Source organism: Gadus macrocephalus, chromosome 17 (genome assembly GCF_031168955.1).
Source record: "Gadus macrocephalus chromosome 17, ASM3116895v1".
Lineage (NCBI taxonomy): Eukaryota > Metazoa > Chordata > Actinopteri > Gadiformes > Gadidae > Gadus > Gadus macrocephalus.
Genome location: NC_082398.1, coordinates 6,531,690 through 6,553,506, shown reverse-complemented (window position 1 = coordinate 6,553,506; position 21,817 = coordinate 6,531,690). Strand labels below are relative to the sequence as shown.

The 21,817-nt window shown below is 47.3% G+C and overlaps 2 protein-coding genes across 2 annotated transcripts; one reads left to right on the top strand and one right to left on the bottom strand.

Annotated features, from left to right (window-relative positions):
- The first annotated feature begins 534 nt into the window (after positions 1-534).
- On the top strand, positions 535-5,702 carry paqr9 (progestin and adipoQ receptor family member 9). Its single transcript, XM_060076579.1, has one exon. It carries the CDS (start codon positions 2,694-2,696, stop codon positions 3,867-3,869), a length of 1,176 nt encoding a protein of 391 aa, XP_059932562.1. The 5' UTR covers positions 535-2,693; the 3' UTR covers positions 3,870-5,702.
- A 974-nt stretch (positions 5,703-6,676) lies between these two features.
- Positions 6,677-21,637, bottom strand: aco1 (aconitase 1, soluble). Its single transcript, XM_060076578.1, has 21 exons — positions 21,473-21,637; positions 20,223-20,379; positions 19,646-19,814; positions 18,936-19,073; positions 18,707-18,776; positions 18,390-18,573; positions 17,711-17,850; positions 16,873-17,044; positions 16,352-16,452; positions 16,027-16,143; positions 15,369-15,528; positions 14,690-14,825; positions 13,716-13,800; positions 13,106-13,262; positions 12,644-12,768; positions 11,473-11,577; positions 10,640-10,782; positions 10,079-10,226; positions 9,826-9,948; positions 9,033-9,218; positions 6,677-7,764 (listed from the first exon to the last, which is right to left on the bottom strand). Exons 2-21 carry the CDS (start codon positions 20,326-20,328, stop codon positions 7,648-7,650), a joined length of 2,682 nt encoding a protein of 893 aa, XP_059932561.1. The 5' UTR covers positions 20,329-20,379; positions 21,473-21,637; the 3' UTR covers positions 6,677-7,647.
- Positions 21,638-21,817: the final 180 nt, after the last annotated feature.

Below are 21,817 nucleotides of genomic sequence, written 5' to 3'. Positions count from 1 at the left end.
ACACGTAGTAAGTTTCAATAACTCCATACCATTACATATCGACATTCAAGGAGCAAAGATGAGACGTCGTTGTGTGGTGAGAACTGATAGAAAATCGTAAACAACAACAATCGCCGGTGGGGAGAAGCCATTTTTCCATTGACTGGAAGCCTGCTTTATTTATTGTAGGTTACAAAAAATAAAGAAAATGGCGGCATTGTTGTTGTTATCGATTTTGTATCAGTTCTCACCACACAACGACGTCTCATCTTTGCTGCTTAAATGTCGGTATGTAATGGTATGGAGTTATTGAAACTTACTACGTGTAAAAAAGACTAGAAATTGAATGTTTATTTTTAAGCCTCGAAAGTTGCACTGGGTGCCTTTAAAGTACAAGACATTAGCCCACGTAGCCAGGTCCACATTGGCCACGCCCACACCGGCTGAGCCGCCCAATCGGGTCGCGGAGCCGGAAAAGATGAACCGCAAAGACTGCAAAGCCGCCGCGGCGCCCGCAAGCCTGGATCCACCCACAACAAGCACAGATGACCCTAGAATCAACCCCAGCTTTTTATAACGGTTTAAAAACACATCAAATCAAACCTTTCACAGGATTTTGTTTGATGTAGTTGCGGATGTGAACGGTCTGTTGACCGAGATAGGGAACCTGCCGATTGATTCTCTGCCAGGATGAGTGGATGTGTCAGAGCTAGGAGCGGAAACCTGGCAACACTGTACTTGTCGGTGCATATCGATAGCACTGAGGAAGACTGCGTCTGTATGCTATTACGTTCATCCGGAACACAACATGGCAGCATCAAAATGCCTTGATGGAGGGTCTAGGCATGTTTTGGCTTCACCATGGTTCCCATCCCATCTGACCTTAAAAAAAGGTTGCTCTTTAGTCTGTGTGTGTGTGTGTGTGTGTGTGTGTGTGTGTGTGTGTGTGTGTGTGTGTGTGTGTGTGTGTGTGTGTGTGTGTGTGTGTGTGTGTGTGTGTGTGTGTGTGTGTAGGGTGGAGTAACTTGCTTCTTGAGGGCAAGGGCAAGGGTGCATGACATGACATCCTGTATTGTACAAAACAAATACTTATTTTTTTTCAAATCAAGAATGAACTTTTGTGCATGGATTCCACATCACGCCTAGCTCACTGATTAGGCTACCTCTGTAACGAATGACTATCAGCCATCCAGCAATACATCCAGTTTTTTATTCTGAGCCGTACAGTTGTATTATAAAGTAAAAAATATATATTTTGTATTTTTAATTATTATCGCGCCTACAACCTAGGGACACACACCGGGTCGGTGGTGTTCAACGCAACATTCAAGTCACCTCTTTACGAGCGTCCCATCGAACGGAGGAGGCCCCCTTCAACTTCCAGTGCGCTCGCATCCTTCGCTTTGCAGAACGTGACGTCAGTGACACAAGTTACCCCCTATGCAAATGAGGTTCGCTCTAAAGCAAGTCCTCCCTCGACCGCTGGCTCTGGGTTTGAAGGTTTGGGAAACGCAAGCGAAGACCGGGGCGACGCGCAACAACGCATTGTAGTAGAAAGGAGGATTAAACCCAGGGAGGACGTCCGCCGCATTCTAAGCAGAGATCTGAATCACAGACGACGAATGAATGACCTGGCTGGCCGGAGCCCACTACAGCCTTTCCTCTTGGACGTCGACAGCTTTGAGAGAGAGGTACTGCATGTGATAGATAAGCTGGGCGTCCCGCAACGAGGAGCCGTTCCGCTATTTTTTCACCTTCAAGGACGACAGAGGCAACCGAGTGTGAAGGACTCGCTCCGAGTTCAGAACCTATCCGTTCAAGGAGGATACAGCGCCGTGACTCAAGGACAAACGCCAGCTGGACGCTAATACACACTCCAAAAGAGCGGTTCATGGTGACAAATAGACTTTGTGCCGGTGAGATCTACCTCTGTGCTATATTTCCTTTCTTGGTCGTAAGAAAAGAGCGATATCTACACTGCAAGCTCATCGGTCTTTTTTTAATGTTCTACAGCTTCACTGCCAAGAACAAATCGAGTGACAATTTGGCAGGCAGGGCGACGAGGACACCGGGAAGGACTATCATGTATATATATAAAAGGGACGATACGGGGTAGGTCCTGGCAATGTCAGCTGGTAGTGCGTGCCCACATGACCTACATACCGGCGGAGCTGAATGCTGCTACACTGCTGATTCATGTTATATAAATATATTTTATGCAAAATCTGACAGAAAAATACAGGCGTGACTAACACCAGGTTCAGGTTATCTGTATTTTACATAAAAAAAGAAAAGAAAATTAAGGCAGGGAATGTTTTAGGTCCTCAACATCAAAAATCTTGTATCTACACTGTCATGGTCAAACCTGACCATTTCTATGGGTAATTATTAACAGGCTTGAAAATAGCACTCACATGTGGCACGTGTGATAAACACATGACCTTTGGACAGAAGCACAGAAGATCAAAGGGTCTGAGAAACAAGGGTCTATAGGGCACTATAACAGCAGAGGGTAAAGTTCCTCTTTACGACCCAGGAAGCTTCGACCAATCACACAGCTCACATGTCTGAAGCTCATTAGCCACCGGGGAGCCAAAGCCAAAGTCTCCAGACTTGAAGCAATAACCGCAAAAAAAAACGCATTGCAAGAATAAACGCATAATATATATAAAATACAATAATAATATAATAACACGTTGCACATCGCGACCACCATGTTCCTCAACCACCGCGACGCCCCGCCCCTCCTGGGGCACGCCGACGTGCCTGCCCGCGTCACCGAGAGCTACATCCTGACGGGCTACCGCTTCCCCACATACACCCTGCGCCAGTGCCTGCTGTCGGCCTTCCGGCCCACCAACGAGACGGGCAACTTCTGGACCCACTTCCTGCCCGTGTTCGTGTTCGCCTACCACCTGGTGGAGGTGTTCTGGTGGGACGGGGCGCCCCCCCCCGGCGCCCCCTTCTTCTACCCGCTGTGGAACTACGTGCTGGGCGTGCTCTTCCTGCTGGCGGCCAGCAGCCTGGCCCACCTGCTCAACTCCATGTCCCTGGTGGTCCGCGAGGTGTGCTTCTTCGTGGACTACGGCACCATCAGCGCCTACACCGTGGGCTCCTCCCTGGCGTACTACTACTACATCCACCCCCGGGCGGGGGTCCTGGGGACGGGGCAGGGGTGGGCCGCCAACGGCTCAAGCACCGAGCCGCCGCCGCCGCCGCCATCACTGCTGGCGCCGTACGGGTTCCCCGACGCGGGCGCGCTGTTCGAGACCTTCTACGTGCCCAGCTCGTGCGTGGTGGCCATCATCTGCATCCTGTCGTGCTGCAACACGCGCCAGCGCTGGCGGCGGCACCGCTACCTCATCCGCACGCTGGTCTTCCTGCTGCCCTTCCTCGTCTCCTCCACGCCCATCTTCTACCGCCTGCTGACCCGCTCGCCGTACCCGCCGGCGTCCGCCTCCTTCGCCTCGTCCGCCTCCATGGCCGGGTACTTCTGCCGCCACTGCCTGTGGCTGGTGGTGTCGGCCGTGTTCAACATCAGCAAGGTGCCCGAGAGGCTGGCGCCGGGCCGCTTCGACGTCTGGGGCCACAGCCACCAGTGGTTCCACTGCTGCACCTTCCTGTCCATCCTGGACGAGTTCCACATGATCAAGGCCGAGGTGCGCGCCGTGCTGCTGCGGCCCATGCTGGCGCTGCCCGAGGAGGCCGCCGCCGCCGCCCTGACGGCCCTGCCCGGCCCCACGGCGCCCGCCACCTACGGGGTGATGCTGCTGCTGCAGGCCACCATCGCCGCCATCATCGGCTGGTTCTCCTGGCACGCCGAGAGGATCTACGGAGCCGAGAGGGACCAGCTGGCGCGACAGGGGCCCAAGGGCCACAAATGTCACTGAGGGAGTGAGGGAACGACGAGAGAGCCAATTAATTTGTTGTGCGGTGATGAATTTGCGAGGCGGTTGAATGGATCTTTGACTCGTGCGGTTACACACACACACACACACACACACACGCACTTTAATTTTCAATTAACTATGCAGGTTTTGGTCCCCTGGTAATCTGACTGTCTGAGTGTCTCTGTTTCAGAGTTTTCACAAAGGGAACTTTGCACAGACAGCTGAATGAAATGAAATGAAGTTTGTCTTCACACACAGACCGTTATCGGACTCACTTGTCCCTTGAGGAGGGCACGCCCTATTTTCATCCTCAAAGGTTGGAATGTTGGGAATAACAGGAATGTGAGATGATGCAGTCGACAAGGAAGGAACCTTTTGTGCTGCAGTGGATTCATGTTAGTAAAGTGTGTCGTCTGAGAAACTGCAGTTCACTTACAAAAGGATAGTATTAGTTGTATGCATTTTAATACTTTAAGATTTTCCTTTTGTGCAATCGTGATATTTTGACATTTCTATTAATTTATAACTAATTTGTCGACTGTTGGTTTCTGCCCATCGTGCTCACTTCCCTAACACATGTCGAGTTCACAAAAAAAACAGCAACACAAAGTCTAATTTCACTTCCTCTCTCTTACCCAAAGAGGAAGTCAGATAGACATGTTCATTTAGCTGTTTCCAAGGTTGCACATGCCCCGTTATTAAACACACTGAGCAGCCATGGTGGCATGGTGACCTCTTAACATTTGTTAACCTATTGCGTTAACATGTCGTTTCTTTGTTTCGATGAATCAATGTATGTATGTTATGTTGTTGCCAGAAAAAATGTGATTAAAGTTTTACGCAAACTAAAGGCCAGAAGTTGAAAAGCTGCTATTGATAGATTGCTGTCATTTGGCATGTTCTTAGCAGGTTGGGATGGAATAGCAATATTGTTCAATTTTTGCATGTAAATTGCAAAAGTAAAATACAGTGCGTGTCCTGTTTGACCATGTTTTCCCTTTCTATATCACTGTTTGCTAAATAATGATTGTGCAACAATATTCTGAACAGCCATCTTGAGTGATACGTTTTTCAGAGAACCACATGTAATGTTTGTTGGGTATCCTGTTATAAGGCACTTTAAAGCTCGTTGAAATAACCCTTTAATAATGAACCTTGCAAGTACTGTAAAAACAATATTTCATATTGTTTGATATTGCTGTTGAACGTAGACCTCAGAGATTTACCACAACGTGTTGGGTCCATATTATATGGATGTTGTGATCAGAGGATAGGTTTTGGAAACTGCTGTATTGTTGAAATAATAAATGTGATGTCCTGGTCTTACAGGTCTCAACATTACAGTTGTTGTTGTTGTTGCAGTTGTGCAATCTTCTGATTGACAAACTATAAATGCCTACCTGCTTGGTCACCATTTCTTAAAGAAAATGGACATTTCAAAATGATGTTTTTTGCCCAAAGCTGTGATGATATTTAATTTGTCCACCCTGTTGAACCAATTTGAGTTTCTTCACAAAAGTTGGCTGGCTTTGCGAGGGATTGACCTGAAAACCTTTGAACTCATGTTTAACCCAAGGACATGAACCTATGGATTATCAACCTGTGTTGAGTAGGCATACGTCCAGACGACATACAGCTGTACTTTTCATTGTAATGTACTCAGGAAGACTGAAAAATATGTTTTATTTGTACTATTTCCAAATCTTTAACAAATGAACATATTTTATGTGTTGTCATGCTGCAAATGAATTAATCCATATTTTCATTGCCGTGTACAAATAACCCACTAGGACTAGATCACTATTGTACTTTAAATAAATATGCAAATTCTGACACAGGTGTGGTCGATGCTTTTCTTTGCTGCACAGGGGTCCGAGAGAGTTGCACATGAACACATTCAAGACTCTGCATGCAGTCACAGATTTTTATCCTTGAGTCAGGTTTGAATAATTCAAATTTTTGAGGCTCACCCAAGCAAAGATTTGCAAGTACATGTCGGCCACAACCTGCTAGCGACCAGTAAGGAAGTAGCTTAGTTCCGTTCCTTTGTTGTTAAAAGCTCAGATCTACCAATTGAAACCTGAAACCCTGGGACAGTGAAATATATATAGGGGTGGAACGGGCGATTGACAGTTAAAACAAGCAAGGTAAAAAGGCTGCGGTACAGCACCACCTTACGTGCGAAACCATCCCATCTTTCTTCATCGTGTGGAAAGTTGGTACTTCAAACACATAGCTGTACCTGCTTGCATGTACCACAAGAGGGCGAAAGAAACACGGTTATTTGAATAAACGACTGCAGTGCCGTACAACGATAGCCTGGTCCTACCAGACTCTCGTACTTCATTTCATTTGCACAGAGAGTCTGGACCCGCTGTAAACAAACCAAACACCGTGCGTGAAGATGTCCGTCAACGAGAGCTGACTTTAACGTCATTGTTCTCAGCCACCTCCTCTGTTCGCTGATTGGACGCACACAATTTGGACGGAGAAAACCCAACAATATACCACAGACCCAGACGTGTAATGAAGAGAAATTAAAGTAGAGCGGAAGAACATAGGCGGGCGGAGCCAGGCTAGTGCAACGATGGTTAACTGAACAAATACAAACATTTAATGGACCAATATGAAGAAAGAATAAACTTTGATTGGTAATTTGATTATAATATCCGCGTGTAGCAATTGCTGGTTTATAGTAGACATGTGACCGTTTAGTTCTCATGACGACACACATGGACATATGACATCTTTAATTGTATCTATTGTATAAATTACTTACATTAAAAAAATGAGTCCTTGCAAGATGATATTTGTAAATTAATTTTATTTCAATAAATCCTATGATCGACATGATAAATATTGTTAACATAACAGTGTTAAAATCTTTTCATTAAAACTTTTGTGTTGACAATCTGTTAAGGCAGTCATATACACACACACACACACACACACACACACACACACGCATACATAAATTATCGCCGGAATGTGCAAGGGTAAATTGACAAAAAAGTAAATTAACGGATATGCATGACCTTAAAGAACAAACAAACCCAAAATCAGAAACCGCCACCGACAAAGATCAGGAGGAAAAACTGAAAGCCTGAGTACCTTGTTTCAAAACAGGAATGTTTCCAGGCATGACACTATTTTCCATTTTACCTCAACTATTAAATCATTAGTTAGGACACAGTCAGTGTTTGTTTATATATAGCAATTCATTTTTAACTAGTCCTAGTAGCATAATCATGGCAATCATACTTATTATTAACAATCTACTAATGTAAAACAGTGTGATCCAGTCGCATGATTTAGCTACGTTTCGGTTGGTTCTCATAGCCTTGTTTTTAAGTTACATTTCCTCCAATTCAGACTTTATTGAGCCATGATCAGCACACACACACACACACACACACTATCCCCTGGTTGAGGGATAGTATATAGTATTTATGTTATAGGTTTGAAAACACTGACACTTTTGCAATGTTCTTGACACTTGGACGTAAAGCTGTTCGGTCGAGTGAGGATGTAAGAATGCACACCCGTTACCTCAATTTGTCAGCAGCATTGAGAAACCGTGTGCGTGTATGTGTGTATGTGTGTGTGGGTATCGGTCAGTGCTTGTGTGCGTGTTGAGGTAACTTCTTGGACGGCTCTCTAGTTAGCATCTCAGAACAACATGGCTGCTTTCTTTTCAAATTTAAATTCCAGATGAGTGACTTGAGATGCGTTGGGAGAACAGGACTCCCTCCCTCCAGCTCTGGCCGTGCTGTGAGCTCTACTTCCCAGACATCTTGCGGATCATGTAGTTGAGGATGCCCCCGTTGAGGAAGTACGTGAGCTCCACGTCCGTGTCGAACCTCATCCGCACCTGGAAACTCTTCCCCGTGTCGAGCTACAGAGATGGAACCACACAGCGCCAGAGCTCTTAAACAGAGCTCTTAAACCACACAGCGAAGGAGCTGGGAAACCACACTGTGAGAGAGCTCTTAAACAGAGCTCTTAAAACCACACAGCGAAGGAGCTGGGAAACCACACTGTGTGAGAGCTCTTAAACAGAGCTGTGAAACTACACAGCAAGAGAACTCTCAAACTACACGGCAAGAGAGCTCTTAAACAGAGCTCTTAAACTACACAGCGAAGGAGCTCTGAAACGGTGTTCAGTCCTGTACGCACTCGGACAACAGCAGGATGTTAACAACGGCACTGGCCGTCTGCGACATTAACGCATCAACACGGACGTTGCTGGATCAATGACTGGGCGAGTTGATGAGCAGGTGCGCAACATGGCCGTTTCAGGCTACAGGAAACCACGTTGAAATCTTCTAATTGCTCTACTTTTGGTGTGTTACACCCCAAAAGTATAAAAACAGGAGCAGTGTTCACCGCTTATTGCTTGTAAAGCAGGGGTTACCATTATTATTATTTATATTATTGTTGATACATTACCATCTAGTGTACAGTTGGTGGAATGACCGCTTGATGAGTTGGCTGCACATGAGGTTATAGGCCTCTACCATAAAAAAGCGAATTCATGGGAAATAATCATTTATATAAGAGAGCGAGATTTTGATGGCCGTTCATGTGCAAGTATTCAACCTACAAACTCTTGTTGCATTTATTCACTCTTTATAAATTTGCTGCATGTTTCACCTATGAACTGCAGAAAACTGCGAGACTAATCAAATAGTTTAGATGTCACTGTCATTACAGTGATGGGTGATTAATCTACTAAATTAGTACCAACAGCAGGGATTCATTCTGTATATACATTCTCCCATCATGCTTGCTGTGCCACAAAGAGGTCTGGTATGTGTTCAAATTGGCCCAGTGCACTACCGTACGATCAAAATTGTATTTAGCTATTTCAACGGGGCCAGAATACTTAAAAATAAAGACGACGCATGATGCGATAGCCTAATTTCTAGCGCACCGCCCGTGACCCCAAAATGGCGCCGTCGCAAACATAGCGTAGGTCTACTGGGAAACGCCTACTGCAAGAACTGCGACGTACCTTAACGTCCTAACCTGAAGACGTGACTTGGAATTCAACGGCTCCCTTTCCTCCTCTCCTGTGCGACGCACAGGAGAGGAGGAAAGGGAGCCGTTGAATTCCAAGTCACGTTTTTGTCCTCGTCCGAAGCGGTGGTCGCGGCGGCGTACCTTAACGTCCACGAGCATCCTGGGCTCCAGCAGCTCGGGCACGACCACGGAGTAGCGCTCGCGGCCGGTGAGCCCCAGGGTCTCGGCCGTGACCCCGGGGAGGTACTCCAGGGGGATCACGCCCATTCCCACCAGGTTGCTGCGGTGGATCCGCTCGTAGCTCTCCGCCAGCACCGCCTTGATGCCCTGGGGGGGGGACGCAGGCGGGAGACACAGCGGTCAGACAGACACACACAGAGGTTTCGAAAGGAACACGAAGGGTTGGAGAACTCTCAGGTTATGTTTCACATTAGTTGGGGGGCACCTCATTGGGCAGCTCCCTCGGGGGGGGGGGGGGGGGGGTCTGTTTAGGATGGGTGCTGTTGACACACACACACACACACACACACACACACACACACACACACACACACACACACACACACACACACACACACACACACACACACACACACACACACACACACACACACACACACCTGATGAAAGGGGGGCTTATGGCTACACTATAAATACTGGATTTTACTCTCTACCAGCACTTTGCCACTAAGCCTTTTTCGGCGACCTTTGAAGAAAACAAGAAGAGGCATATGACCCCTGTAGGGAGAAACAGTGAAAGTCTTTGTGATCGTTTTTCCCCCACTTAATTATTACAAATGGCAAAGCCAAACAGGCAGTCACACAGCTGGGGCAGACATTCCAGCAGCCTCCACCAGCCACCGGCTTAGTGGAAGGTTGGAGCCCTCATCGTCCCTCACTGGAGGCAGAGCGGCCATTCACAGAAGACACTCACCAGTAAGAAGGGCCCCTTGGCCGCCCAGTCCCTGGAGCTGCCCGAGCCGTACTCCTTTCCCGCCAGAATCACCAGGTGGCTTCCCGCCTGCTGGTACCGCTCCGCCGCGTCAAACACGTCCAGCTGCGCCCAGAAGGAGGAGGGATCAGGGAATGAATGAATGAATGAATGAATGAATGAATGAGTGAGTCACATCAATGAACATGAACATGCAAATCCAGATCAGGAATAGCAGGAGGGATTGTGGGGGTACCGTCTCGCCGGAGGGCAGGTGCAGCGTGCGCGGCGCCTGCTTGTTGAGGAACTTGTTGAAGAGGCGGATGTTGGCGAACGTGCCCCGGGCCATCACGGCGTCGTTGCCCCGCCGCGAGCCGTACGAGTTGAAGTCCCGCGGGGAGAGCCTGTAGTGGGGGAGGGGGGGGGGACATGAGAGACAGCCCTCGACTTGATCCAGACCCCCCCCCCCCCCGATCGATCTAGGGGACTCACCCCTTGAACAAACCCCCCCCCCCCACCCCATTGGTCTAGGACCCCCCCCACCCCATTGGTCTAGGACCCCCCCCACCCCATTGGTCTAGGACCCCCCCCACCCCATCGGTCTAGGACCCCCCCCACCCCATCGGTCGAGGTCCCCCCCCACCCCATCGGTCTAGGACCCCCCCCCACCCCATCGGTCTAGGTCCCCCTCCACCCCATCGGTCTAGGTCCCCCTCCACCCCATCGGTCTAGGACCCCCTCCACCCCATCGGTCTAGGACCCCCTCCACCCCATCGGCCTAGGACCCCCCCCCACCCCATCGGTCCGGGGGACTCACCCCTTGTCGGTGAGGTAGCGCGCCGCTGAGCTGCTGCGGGCGATGTTGCCGGCCGGAGAGATGTGGTCGGTGGTGACCGAGTCGCCCAGGTTGAGCAGCACGTAGGCGTCCGTGATGGAGCGGGGGGGCTCCAGCGCCATGGTCTGCACGGGGGCGGGGCACATGGGACACCGGGTTAACCTCACTGCGGGTCAGTTGTAACGGCTTCTTCGTTTTGGAGCTGCCGTAGGTGGGGCTCGAGAGTTGTACAGAGAGCGAAGAAGAAATCGATTCTGGAACCAAAACGACCAGAGCAACGTCCCCTCCCTCTCGGATTCCCCCTCTTCATACCTTTCTCCTCCATTAAGAAGTGTTTCCCACATGTACATGCACCCATCGTTCCTCTGATAGGCTTGCTATAAGCTCTCAAGGTGTCCTCCCAGGATCCAAGCTCCATTAAACAAAATAAAGTTGACGTGAAGTGCTACAGACTCAGTCATGGTTCCACGTCGACGCGACGCAACGACCACCCGGACGCTTCGGCGCAGTCGTGGACCTGTTTTGGTTCCGTGTCGGGTTCTAGTGAGCGGTCCAATCACAGCCCTCGCTGCTGCGTCCCCTTGACGCAAGGTTACAGTTTTTGCGGTATTTTCACGTCAGGCCCTTGTGGTGGACGCAAGGAGGGTCCGCAAGGACGTAACGGGTCCGTAAACCCCCTTGCGTTGCGTCAACGTGGAACCATAACCAAGTCTTGAGGAACAGCACTCCCCCACTATCAAACCCAGTAACATACTCAAACCTAGGGACAAAACGACTTTGGCATCTCGGTACCTCGGCCACCTTCACCCACTCACCAGGCCGGTGAAGAACGGGGGGGACTTGATGTAGGTGGACTTGGGGTCCCAGGGGTACAGCTTGTCGGAGGGGGCGCTCAGGGCGTTCCAGCGCTCGTTGACTTTCTGCAGGAGGGGAAGACGTTGGGTTTAGGGGGTGGGGATCACCATAATGGGGCTGGGGAAACCACATTTTGGAGCATCCTGCGTCCTAGACCACACAAGGGGGTGCTTAAATCAGAGGAATGTGTTGAGGTTGTTTATGTCTTTGAGAGTAATGATAATTGCAGGGCCGGTCAACCATGTCTAAGTCAGCCACAGCCTTGCCTACCGTATTCCGGGAAACACAACAATCCTGGCAATGGAGATTTGCAGTGTTTTGTAGTTGGGGCTCATTTATAACACAGTTTAACACCTTTGGAGTGAATGGCTAAAGAGTGAGATGCAATCATTTGCCAGGAGACATTATAAAACAGAGAAGTCTGGCCATGGCCCCTTATTTCCAGTAAAAAGGGTTATGTAAGTTGAAGTATATTAAATGGAATGGTTGATTCTTCATGAACACAACACAAATAACACTGACTTTGGGAGGTATAAACCGAGTGTGAGCTAGGTATTTAGATACTAATCCCACCTGATAACAAGAGCCACTCATGCAGGGTCCATAATTAACTTGAGGAATTTTTCTTTTTAACTTTCAGAGTGGAAAAATATACCGGCCAAGCAATTGTTGATGTCAATGCTGGACGCATTCACAACACATGTCCCTCATCAAAACCTGTATTTGTATTATTCTTCAGCCACAGCTATTATACATTATTAAAATGGTATGCATGTTTATATTGCTACGCTTACCGCTTTCAGACTTCAAACTTTTGAACTCTTGTTTCATCTCCATTCACCCTTAAAATGCAACAGATCATTTAAAGCCAGAAATCCAGTTTAGCGTCAGCCTTTCAACAGAAAGCATTCACCCCGCAACCTCCTCAGAAATGGCCTTTTTCTAGTTACTAACACGCAACATTGAATTAATTGTACTGCAACGTGGTCGGATTATTCCACTACCAGCTGATGGCAGGTGTCAATGTGGGACCCTACACTCACGGAGCAGCTAGTATAGAGAGACACAGTCCCCTCAGAGGAGGGGGGGGGGAGAGAGTCTAGCCCGGGGGAGCGAGGGACGGTCCGCTACCTCGATCTTCTCGTAGACCTCTTTGAACATGGAGGGGATGACGAACTCCCTCTCCACGGCCTGGATCTCCTCCCTGGTGGGCCAGATGTCCCTCAGGAAGACCTCCTTGCCCTGGGCGTTCACCGCTGCAGCGCGCAAGCAGAACACAACCACCACGTGAACAACGGGACGCCGATAGACGCTGTGCGGGCACGGTCGGCCCCCACTCTGTTCCTCCCGCGCGGCGGCTGAAGCTGTCCCCATCAGAGTAGAGCTCCATCGCATGGTTTGGAAATATGCTTCAAACTCATTTTAAACCTCAATTTTAAACGGAAAACCTCAACTTAAATAGAAACACTTCATACTGTATGCGAGCGTTCAATCGATAAGTGGAAGAGGAGGGGGATTGTATTTAGTGCACGTGGGAGCCGATTCTGAATCCCTGTTTTCAAAGTCCCCATCCCGAATCCTTTCCCAACCCACCGATGGGCTCCGTGTCGAAGTCGATCCTCACGGTGCCGGCGATGGCGTAGGCGATGACGAGAGGCGGGGAGGCCAGGTAGTTGGCCCGGGTGTTGGGGTGCACACGCCCCTCAAAGTTCCTGTTACCCGACAGGATGCCCGCGGCCACCAGGTCCCCCTGGAACACGAGCGCGCCATCAGTGTGTGTGACACACACACACACACACACACACACACACACACACACACACACACACACACACACACACACACACACACACACACACACACACACACACACACACACACACACACACACACACACTAAATAAAGGTCTAAAGATATCTTGGCAGATACTTTTTTTTTTTTTATATATTGAACAAAATCGACAATGCTCCACTGTTTCAATTTAATAAATTCAAAATAAAATGCTGCCTCGACCCCGGATAAGCTGTTTTGAAGATGAAAATGGTGCCCAGAGAACTGTTTGTTGCCAGTTCATAAACACACAATATGAAAGCAATGCCACAACAACTAAAGCCCCAACATTAAAACCGAAATGAACAGCCTCTTCAGGTACAAATCCCCCACAGCAGAACACACAAACACATTCCCTCATGGGTTCATTACCTTGGTAATGGCCTCCACCACCGGCTCAGGCAGCGGCCCACTGTTCCCTATACAGGTCATGCAGCCATACCCCACCACCTCGAACCTGAGGAGAGCAGAGAGGAGGAGGAGCATGTGATGCTAGCAGCTCACTCAACTAAACTCAACAGGGACAGGGATCCAAGCTTCATTATTTATTCATACTAATCTGCTTTATTTATATTGCATTGTTTAGTATTTATTTATTTATTTATTATTTTCATTTTCACGAATGATGACCAGAATACTGGTAAAATAACAGTGTAAATGCAAACGACAGACGAAAATAAGTCAGATAATGGCCGAACCAAATCAAAATAAATTACATTTTAAATAAATTGCAATTATAAGTCTATCAAAACGAGTAGGGCTGGGTATCGCCAGGTACCTCACAATTCAATTCAATTCTTTAGCTCTTGATTCGATATCGATTCAATTTGATATTGATCCAATTACTTTGACATCGATTCAATAATGCGTGCGGATGACAAAAATAACTAAATATTATTTAGAATTAAAATAAAATAAAATTTCAAAATGAATTAACCATTTCATTGTGCTTTAACTAGCAAAAAGGGAATACTCTATTGTATAGTATTGTTCCTGAGCTAAACTTGTAGCATAAAAGTAATAATCATAACATGTCCAAATGTAAAAGGGCATATACATTTAGGCATACTCGCTTCTAGATTACAATGACTGAGTATGCATCTTTATTATTATTATTTATATATATATGGAAATAATCTATTTAAAAAAAAAAATCGGAATCTAAATTGAAATCGAGAACAAATAAATTGTAGTGCATTGATGAATCTGTATTTTTACCCAGCCCTAAAAACGAGTATTGTAGGAGCGACTTGAAAAGACCCATACCGACTTTCAAGGCAGAAGCTCATTGACTTAAGAATACCCGGGCACCACTTGCGTGGGCGTGTTCCCCGTCCCGGTCTTACCCCAGCTTGAAGAGGTAGTCCATGACGCCGCTCTCCTTCAGGTAGTAGGTGACCACCCCACTGCCCGGGGACAGGCTGGTCTTAATGTAGGGCTTCACGCTCAGCCCGGCCTCCACCGCCTTCTTAGCCAGCAGCCCTGCACACAGAGCACGGCCGGTTCAGCAACGGTAGCAGGATCGGGTAACCATTATTATGGTCAATTATAAGATACATTTCTATAGTTCAATACGATTAAGACTACCTGCCCTTAAAAAAAAAATAGCACAACTGAAAAGCAATCCAACTGGAGACGTCATGTTATAACATTTCCCTGATGGATATACCACTGAAGTTACTGTTAAGAATAGCAACCCGTTAGCTGTTCCACTGTAAGTGGCAGGTTGATCTCTGCTTGACCACTTAAGATAATGTTAATTAGTGGACCATTTGTATCATTAAATCATCAGGTATTTTATTTTTATTTATCAAAATGTATAATTTATCAAAAAGTAAGAAAGAGAAATAAAAAAAAAAGTCTACAAAACAAGCCCTCACTGAGATCAGTGCCGGGTAATCAACCTTCCCTCCTGGAGTGACTGAACCAAGCCACAGAACACCGGCGAAACCACAGATCCTGATTACGGTTACGAGACGCAACCCCCTCCTGCCGGAGGCCGAGGCCCCCGGGCCCCTGAGGTACCTGCTCCCAGCATCACGGAGGGGTTGCTGGTGTTGGTGCAGCTGGTGATGGCGGCGATGACCACCGAGCCGTGGGAGAGGGAGTAGTCGTCCCCGTTGAACTGGAACGGCTCCGAGGCGTGGTGGCTCTCCGGGGCCACCGCGAAGCCCTTGAAGCCTTGCTGATGGGACACGGGGAGGCAGAGTGGAGAGCCGTGAACCACACAGTGGATCACGGCAGGAGCTAACGCTGGGGTGCCGTGTTTGCTGTGCGCTGATGTCATGCGTGTGACGCATGTTTCAATAGGTTCGACATGATAGGCGGATGGTGGTTCCGTCATGTGACCTATGGCCAATATCAAAGTAGCAGCAATGATTGAATAAGATGATGGTTTAAAATGGCGATTGATTGTTTCGATATGACCAAATGATTAGCCAAAATCACATTTCATACCCATCAACGATAAATGAGTAAACACATAAAGAGCCAACAATTGATTAGACTTCCTCTGAATTGATTAAGCTAGCGGCTAGATTAGACTATAGACTAGAAAATTAGACTCGAAAAAATGTCCAAGGAGACACCAAGAATTGCACGGATACAAACATTAGATGTTGTAACTATCGCCATCTTCGATCCTGGGATTATGAGGGGGGGAAGGGGAAGTGGGTATCCTCACCTTTGCGGCCAAGCAAGAATCAAAGTCGCTTTTCATGTCGGACACGGCGATCCTGTCCTGGGGTCTTTTGGGTCCGCTGCAGCAAGGCACCACCGCGCTCAGGTCCATCTCCACCACCTGGGGGGGGGGGGAACGTTACAGAAGCACGTTACAGAAAGCACCATGCGCGTGTCATGGGCTCCATTCTGAGTAGTTTTGCATAGAAACTACAATGGGTTTTGGTATAGGTGTATTAGGGAGGACGTTTGATAGCCTTCCTCCCCCAGAAACTCATCAACGTTAGATCGTTCTTTGGATAAAAGAGCCTCAAGGTTAAAGGACGGACCTGTGTGAAGTCTGGGTCCTGGGAGACGTCGTTATAGTCCCGGAACATGGCCACTGCTTTCAGGTACTTTGTGATGTAGTCCAGTTTCTCCGCGTCCCGACCTTCCAACAGAACACGACCAGACGGTGATGTGACCGACGTTAAAGCGACAATCGAAAGACAACAGTCACTAAACACATGAGCATCGAATACACCACGACCCCCGTTCTCAATCTAGTCCTTGAAGTGAGAAGCTTCATTGAAAAGCAAATGTTTTTAAAAAGGTGACATTTTTAACCGGCGGGTGCGAGTGTGACAAGCCGTTAACTTACAAGCCATTCAGAAAAGAAGACAAACTGATCGGTCCAGCACACATCTCCACGCAGTGGGCACGCCCACTTGTGATGTCAGAAGAGGCTGATTTTCAAAACGGCTCGTGACGGCTAATCACACTCACACCTGGCGGTACAATAGGTCACCTTTGAATTGTATCCTTTGTTAAAATTCCTTTAGACGCACACCCTGCGGTGTGCCTTGCTCACCGGTCTGCTCCAGGTACTTGACGCTGACGTCGTCCACGGGGAAGAAGGCGGCGGTGGCGCCGTACTCGGGACACATGTTGGCGATGGTGGCGCGGTCGGCGATGGACAGCTGGGACACGCCGGGGCCGAAGAACTCCACAAACTTGCCCACCACGCCCACCTGGCGCAGGTGCTGTCGGCGGGGACAGGGAACACAGAAAGGGGGTGGATTAGTGTCTCATTTAGGTGGGGAAGATAGCTTTTTTACTGGGCTGGACCCCCTGACTTAAACGAGACCTATTATACCACCAGGTGTGAGTGTAATTAGCCATTACAAGCCGTTTTCAAAATCTGCCGCTTCTGACATCACAAGCGGATGTATGACGGATAGATGAGCAAACCTGGTGGTATAATCGGTCACCTTTAAGACCTTCTTATTATAGGATTCACTTGAAATAAGGACGAAAGGGTTTGAAAGAAAATATTTGAATATCTCGTAATCGTCACACTTTTCATGCAACTATTTCAAGAAGTTTTTGGTGGCATCGGAAAATGGTTTGAGTTCAAGATCTGAGAGTGTGTGTGAAGAAAAACTGAAAACGTTATGCTTCTTTACAATAGCTACAGAGCCCTAATACCGAGCCTTTAAAATACATTTTTACAAACACATGGATGAAGTGGGCCGCCTGTTGACAACTTCAACAAAGCAGTTCTAAATGTCATTGTCAGACCCACAAGGAAGGTGAAACTGTTGTTCGTTTCCCACATCCTTCTACTGACATACATGCACTAACAAAGAAGGTAAAGGTCGTAATAAGCGATGACCTTTGAGCATGTCCAAAGCAGGAGGGCGGGCTACCTTGGTGACCGTGAGCACAATGTCTGTGGAGGTGATGAACTTGTCCGGAGTGCCATACAACTTGTATCCCACGACCTGAGGCAGGACCATGCTGATTGGCTGGCCCAACATGACCGCCTCCGCTTCAATCCCACCCACACCTACAGGGATTATACATGGTTTACATGCCTGTTCCTACCCGGATCAGGCATACAGCAAATGGGTTGGAAAGCAGTGTCACCTGAAAAGCCTGTTTTACAAGTATAAACCCTCGAGGGTAGGTTCAAATTCACACCAGACGACAAACTTGGATGGATGGCTAGGGCTCATGCATGCGGAAAAGTAATCGTAATTTCAAATCACCAATGACTCAAAGTGAAATAGATTCAATAAAAAAAGACTTGCTATGTTATTGAATAACTAAGGAAGTATGCTTAACGGTGAGGAAAACAGCAAATTCTGAGAGCAGTCCAAGTCACATTGCCGGGAAAGGAATTCTTACTGAAAAGCTACAAACATTACAGAGCTGAAAGTGTTTTCGTCCACTTTCAAGATTTTTTTTAGCAGAAATATCTACGCATTCAACATCAACATCTCAGCAAGTCAAGCCGCCCCATTATCTTTCCACGCGTTACAATTTGTGATCCCTCACAACATAGCGTTCCCCCTCGATAAACTCATGCAGAGACAAGGGCCGTACCCCAGCCCAGGACCCCCAGGCCGTCGATCATGGTGGTGTGGGAGTCCGTGCCCACCAGGCTGTCGGGGTAGTAGAGGCCGTCCTGGTTGAACACCACCCGGGCCAGGTACTCCAGGTTGACCTGGTGCACGATGCCCGAGCCTGGGGGGATGATCCGCATGTTGCGGAAGGCCTTGGAGCCCCACTGGGAGAGAGACAGAGACAGAGAGACAGAGACGGAGACAGAGACAGGTTAGCCTTAAGCAAATCCCCAATGGGTGGCGTATGCACAGCACAGACAGCTGTGAGGAGACGATAAGTGCCTCAGGCTGGCTTACTTTGAGGAATTGAAACCGCTCCTTGTTCCGGTCGAATTCCAGGTCCTGATTCTTCTGCAGGCTGTCAGTCCTGTAAGAAAAACAAATGACCTGTTGACCCTTCTTTTTCTTTTTGTCTCATCTGCCGGTCTGGAAGCCCGGGAACCTCGATGTGTGTGAGGAGTCAGCCCACAGTGTCCCGTCTACACTGGGGCTTCACAAGAACCTCCCCTGACCAACAGCGCCTTACTTGCGGTTGAAGTCCACCTGGATGGAGTGGTCGATGACCAGGTCGGCGGGGCACACCGGGTTGATCTTCTCGGGGTCGCCCCCGAGCTGCGTCACCGCGTCACGCATCGCCGCAAAGTCCACCACGGCCGGTACCCCGCTGGGGAGGGGACGGGGGGGGGGGGGACGTTACTCTCTAAACCCCGCCGGGTACGTTCAATGTTCGTCATTCAAGTGATTACAAAAGGAAAATACAATAGAATAGGAACCTAGTGGTGTCATGGAAGCCAACATTTCCGGGCTCAAAAGACCCAGCTTGTTTCGATATCTTTTTTTAATAAAATAATCACCAAGAACCGGCCGCAGTCTACTGCACCTGAGCTCAACATTATCGGTGACATTCAAACGACGGAGTGGCTCACGTCAAGACTAAAGCCAAAGGAAGACTCATTTTCTAAAGGCTGGGATAAATGGTTACAGTACATGTCAACAAATTAAGACATGTAAAATATCGCTTATATGTAATGTGGATTGTCCCCCCAATAGGCACTGTTCCTTTATTTTCCTCACTTTATATCTTTCTCTCTAAATTTTCTCTCCTTGAAAAAATATATTAAAAAAAAAACCTAATTTTGCATACTTGAGTCCTATCCTAAGCATGCACAAACTATCGTCATATTTGCGCTACAAATATGAAGCAAATATGCACTCTCCTCCCCCCCCCCCCCTTACGTGAAGTCCTGGAGGATGACGCGGGACGGCCTGAAGGGCACCTCCACCGTCTGCACCTGGGTCTGCTTCCAGTTCAGGATGCTCTCCACGTCCTCCTCCTTCACCAGGAACCCGTCGCAGTTCCTCACCGCCGACTCCAGCAGCACGCGCACCGAGAAGGGCAGGCGTTCTACGGGCAACAGAGACCCAGGTGAACTCATGGACAATTAACTGCATTTGTGTAGCGCTTTACCACCCAAAGTGCTTTACAATATCGCCATCAACATTCACCCTTTCTTTCTTTCTATGCAAGGCGACAGCCAGCTGGTCGGGAGCCGTTAGGGTGAGGTGTCTTGCTCAGGAACACCTCGACATTCAGCGAGGAGGAGGCCGGGGATCGAACTAGCAACCTTTCACTTACAAGCCAAACCGCTCTCTGTCCTGAGCTACTGCCACCCAACGCATCTCAACTCATCCTCACTGAAAGCTTTATGCATGCATAAATGCATTGAAGCATTCATTCATTCATTCATTCATTTATTGATGTAATCCCTTGGCTGCTGAAAATGCTCCTAGGACACAGATCCCGTCCTGTTACCATATCTGGGATCTCCGAGTTTGGAGAGGTTGAAGAAGCACTGCTGGGGGTCCTTTGGGTCGAGCGCCTCCACCAGATGGAGGAAAGGGTTGGTAGTGCCAGACATCCTTCACAAAGGATGGTAGGATTCAGCCAAATCTTCAGCACTTGTACAAATCTAAATTGAACGAGGACATTTTAAACAGGCAAATACAAATTGTATGTACAGGATATATTTATAGATATTTTGGTAGCAAAGATGATGTGTTCCATATTTCTAGGCAGGTACAAATATTAAAAACCTGAAACAATATTCAAAAATGATAAAGGATTCAACATGATTATAGATATTTAGATCAGTTCCACTGATTCAATACATGTTGGAATTGATGCTTTAATTGATGTTATGCTTTAAAGTAAAATAGCTCTTTCCTCCTTTTGAATGTTTAGAAAATGTCTAACATTTTCGCATGATGCACACGTTATTTAGCATCCAGAAACGTTGACATGCTAGGAACGATATATACATAAAAAAAAAAAAAAAAAGCCCTACATAACATCTACAGACAGTATACTTCACAAATATACGAATAATCAATCTTTATGTCATAGTAAATCACAAATTGAAATCACATAATAACAAAAGGGGATTGCATGATCTCTGTTACACTAGTAGCCTTTCACTGTTATACCAAGAACAGAGATAAGAGAGCTGTGGTTCACCCACAAGTCATTCGGCAACGATGTTAATGTACATTTCACGGTCCAAAGTCAAATGATCATACGAGGCACCGGCCCAAACGCCTCCGCCTCATCGCAACATTGCCAATCCAAGTCTAGTTTGTTTATCCAAGTTTAAAATGACTTCAAGAGCAGGTGGTTTCCTAACCCAGTTTCGGGGTACCAAGTTCAAATCAAACATGTTTTATTACGCCATGAGTGTTTTATTAGTCTGATCTAATTACCAAATGAACGTCTTCCTATTCTACTGGGAATGCATTGCTTATGATTACCACTCATTGACAATTAATCCGTTACAACGTTTTATATCCAAACAAAAGCTTTGTAACTGCGTGCTCATGGGACATATATCATGGGACATATGGCTTTTAATTAACTTTAGTTATGAAGAGAAATGAAAATTATCTTGATCTAGCTAGCAACATCCCAATCACCGTTAGTGACAAGTGCAAGTATGAACCAGTTTTATATTAATACAATTTACTCGTTGCACGATTATGTTGAAATTAAAAAAGTTGACATTGACTTACTTAAACTGCAAAGAGGAAAAGGCACCACACACTGTCGTGTCCAAACCTGTGGTCCAAACCAAGTTGCACAATCATGTGAACTCAAAGAACTAGTTATTTTATGTAACAATTTTTCGCGAGCTCTTCCTGGTTTGACAATACAACTTCCGGTTTCAGAGTTAAAGCGCTTCATCCAGAACTAAGGTTTCAGAGTTAAAGTACATTGCAGAGAACTATGGTAACGCAATTATGTAGTTACCAAAATAAAAAACATAAGTACCTGGAGGAGACCGGATCCATGCAAAAGCTCTAGAAATTCATGGTTAAAAAGCACACATATAGAAGTTTAAAAAATAATTAGTAAAA

Bases quoted from the DNA above. Each gene is read 5' to 3' on its own strand.
- paqr9 (XM_060076579.1), top strand. From the start codon at position 2,694: ATGTTCCTCAACCACCGCGACGCCCCGCCCCTCCTGGGGCACGCCGAC.
- aco1 (XM_060076578.1), bottom strand. From the start codon at position 20,328: ATGTCTGGCACTACCAACCCTTTCCTCCATCTGGTGGAGGCGCTCGAC. The intron at 18,777-18,935 runs GTAAGGCGCTGT...TTTTTCTTACAG, and splicing joins CAGGTGGACTTCAACCGCAA to GACTGACAGCCTGCAGAAGA. The intron at 11,578-12,643 runs GTAGCGGACCGT...CCCCTCCTGCAG, and splicing joins AGGTCTACGAGAAGATCGAG to AAAGTCAACGAGCGCTGGAA.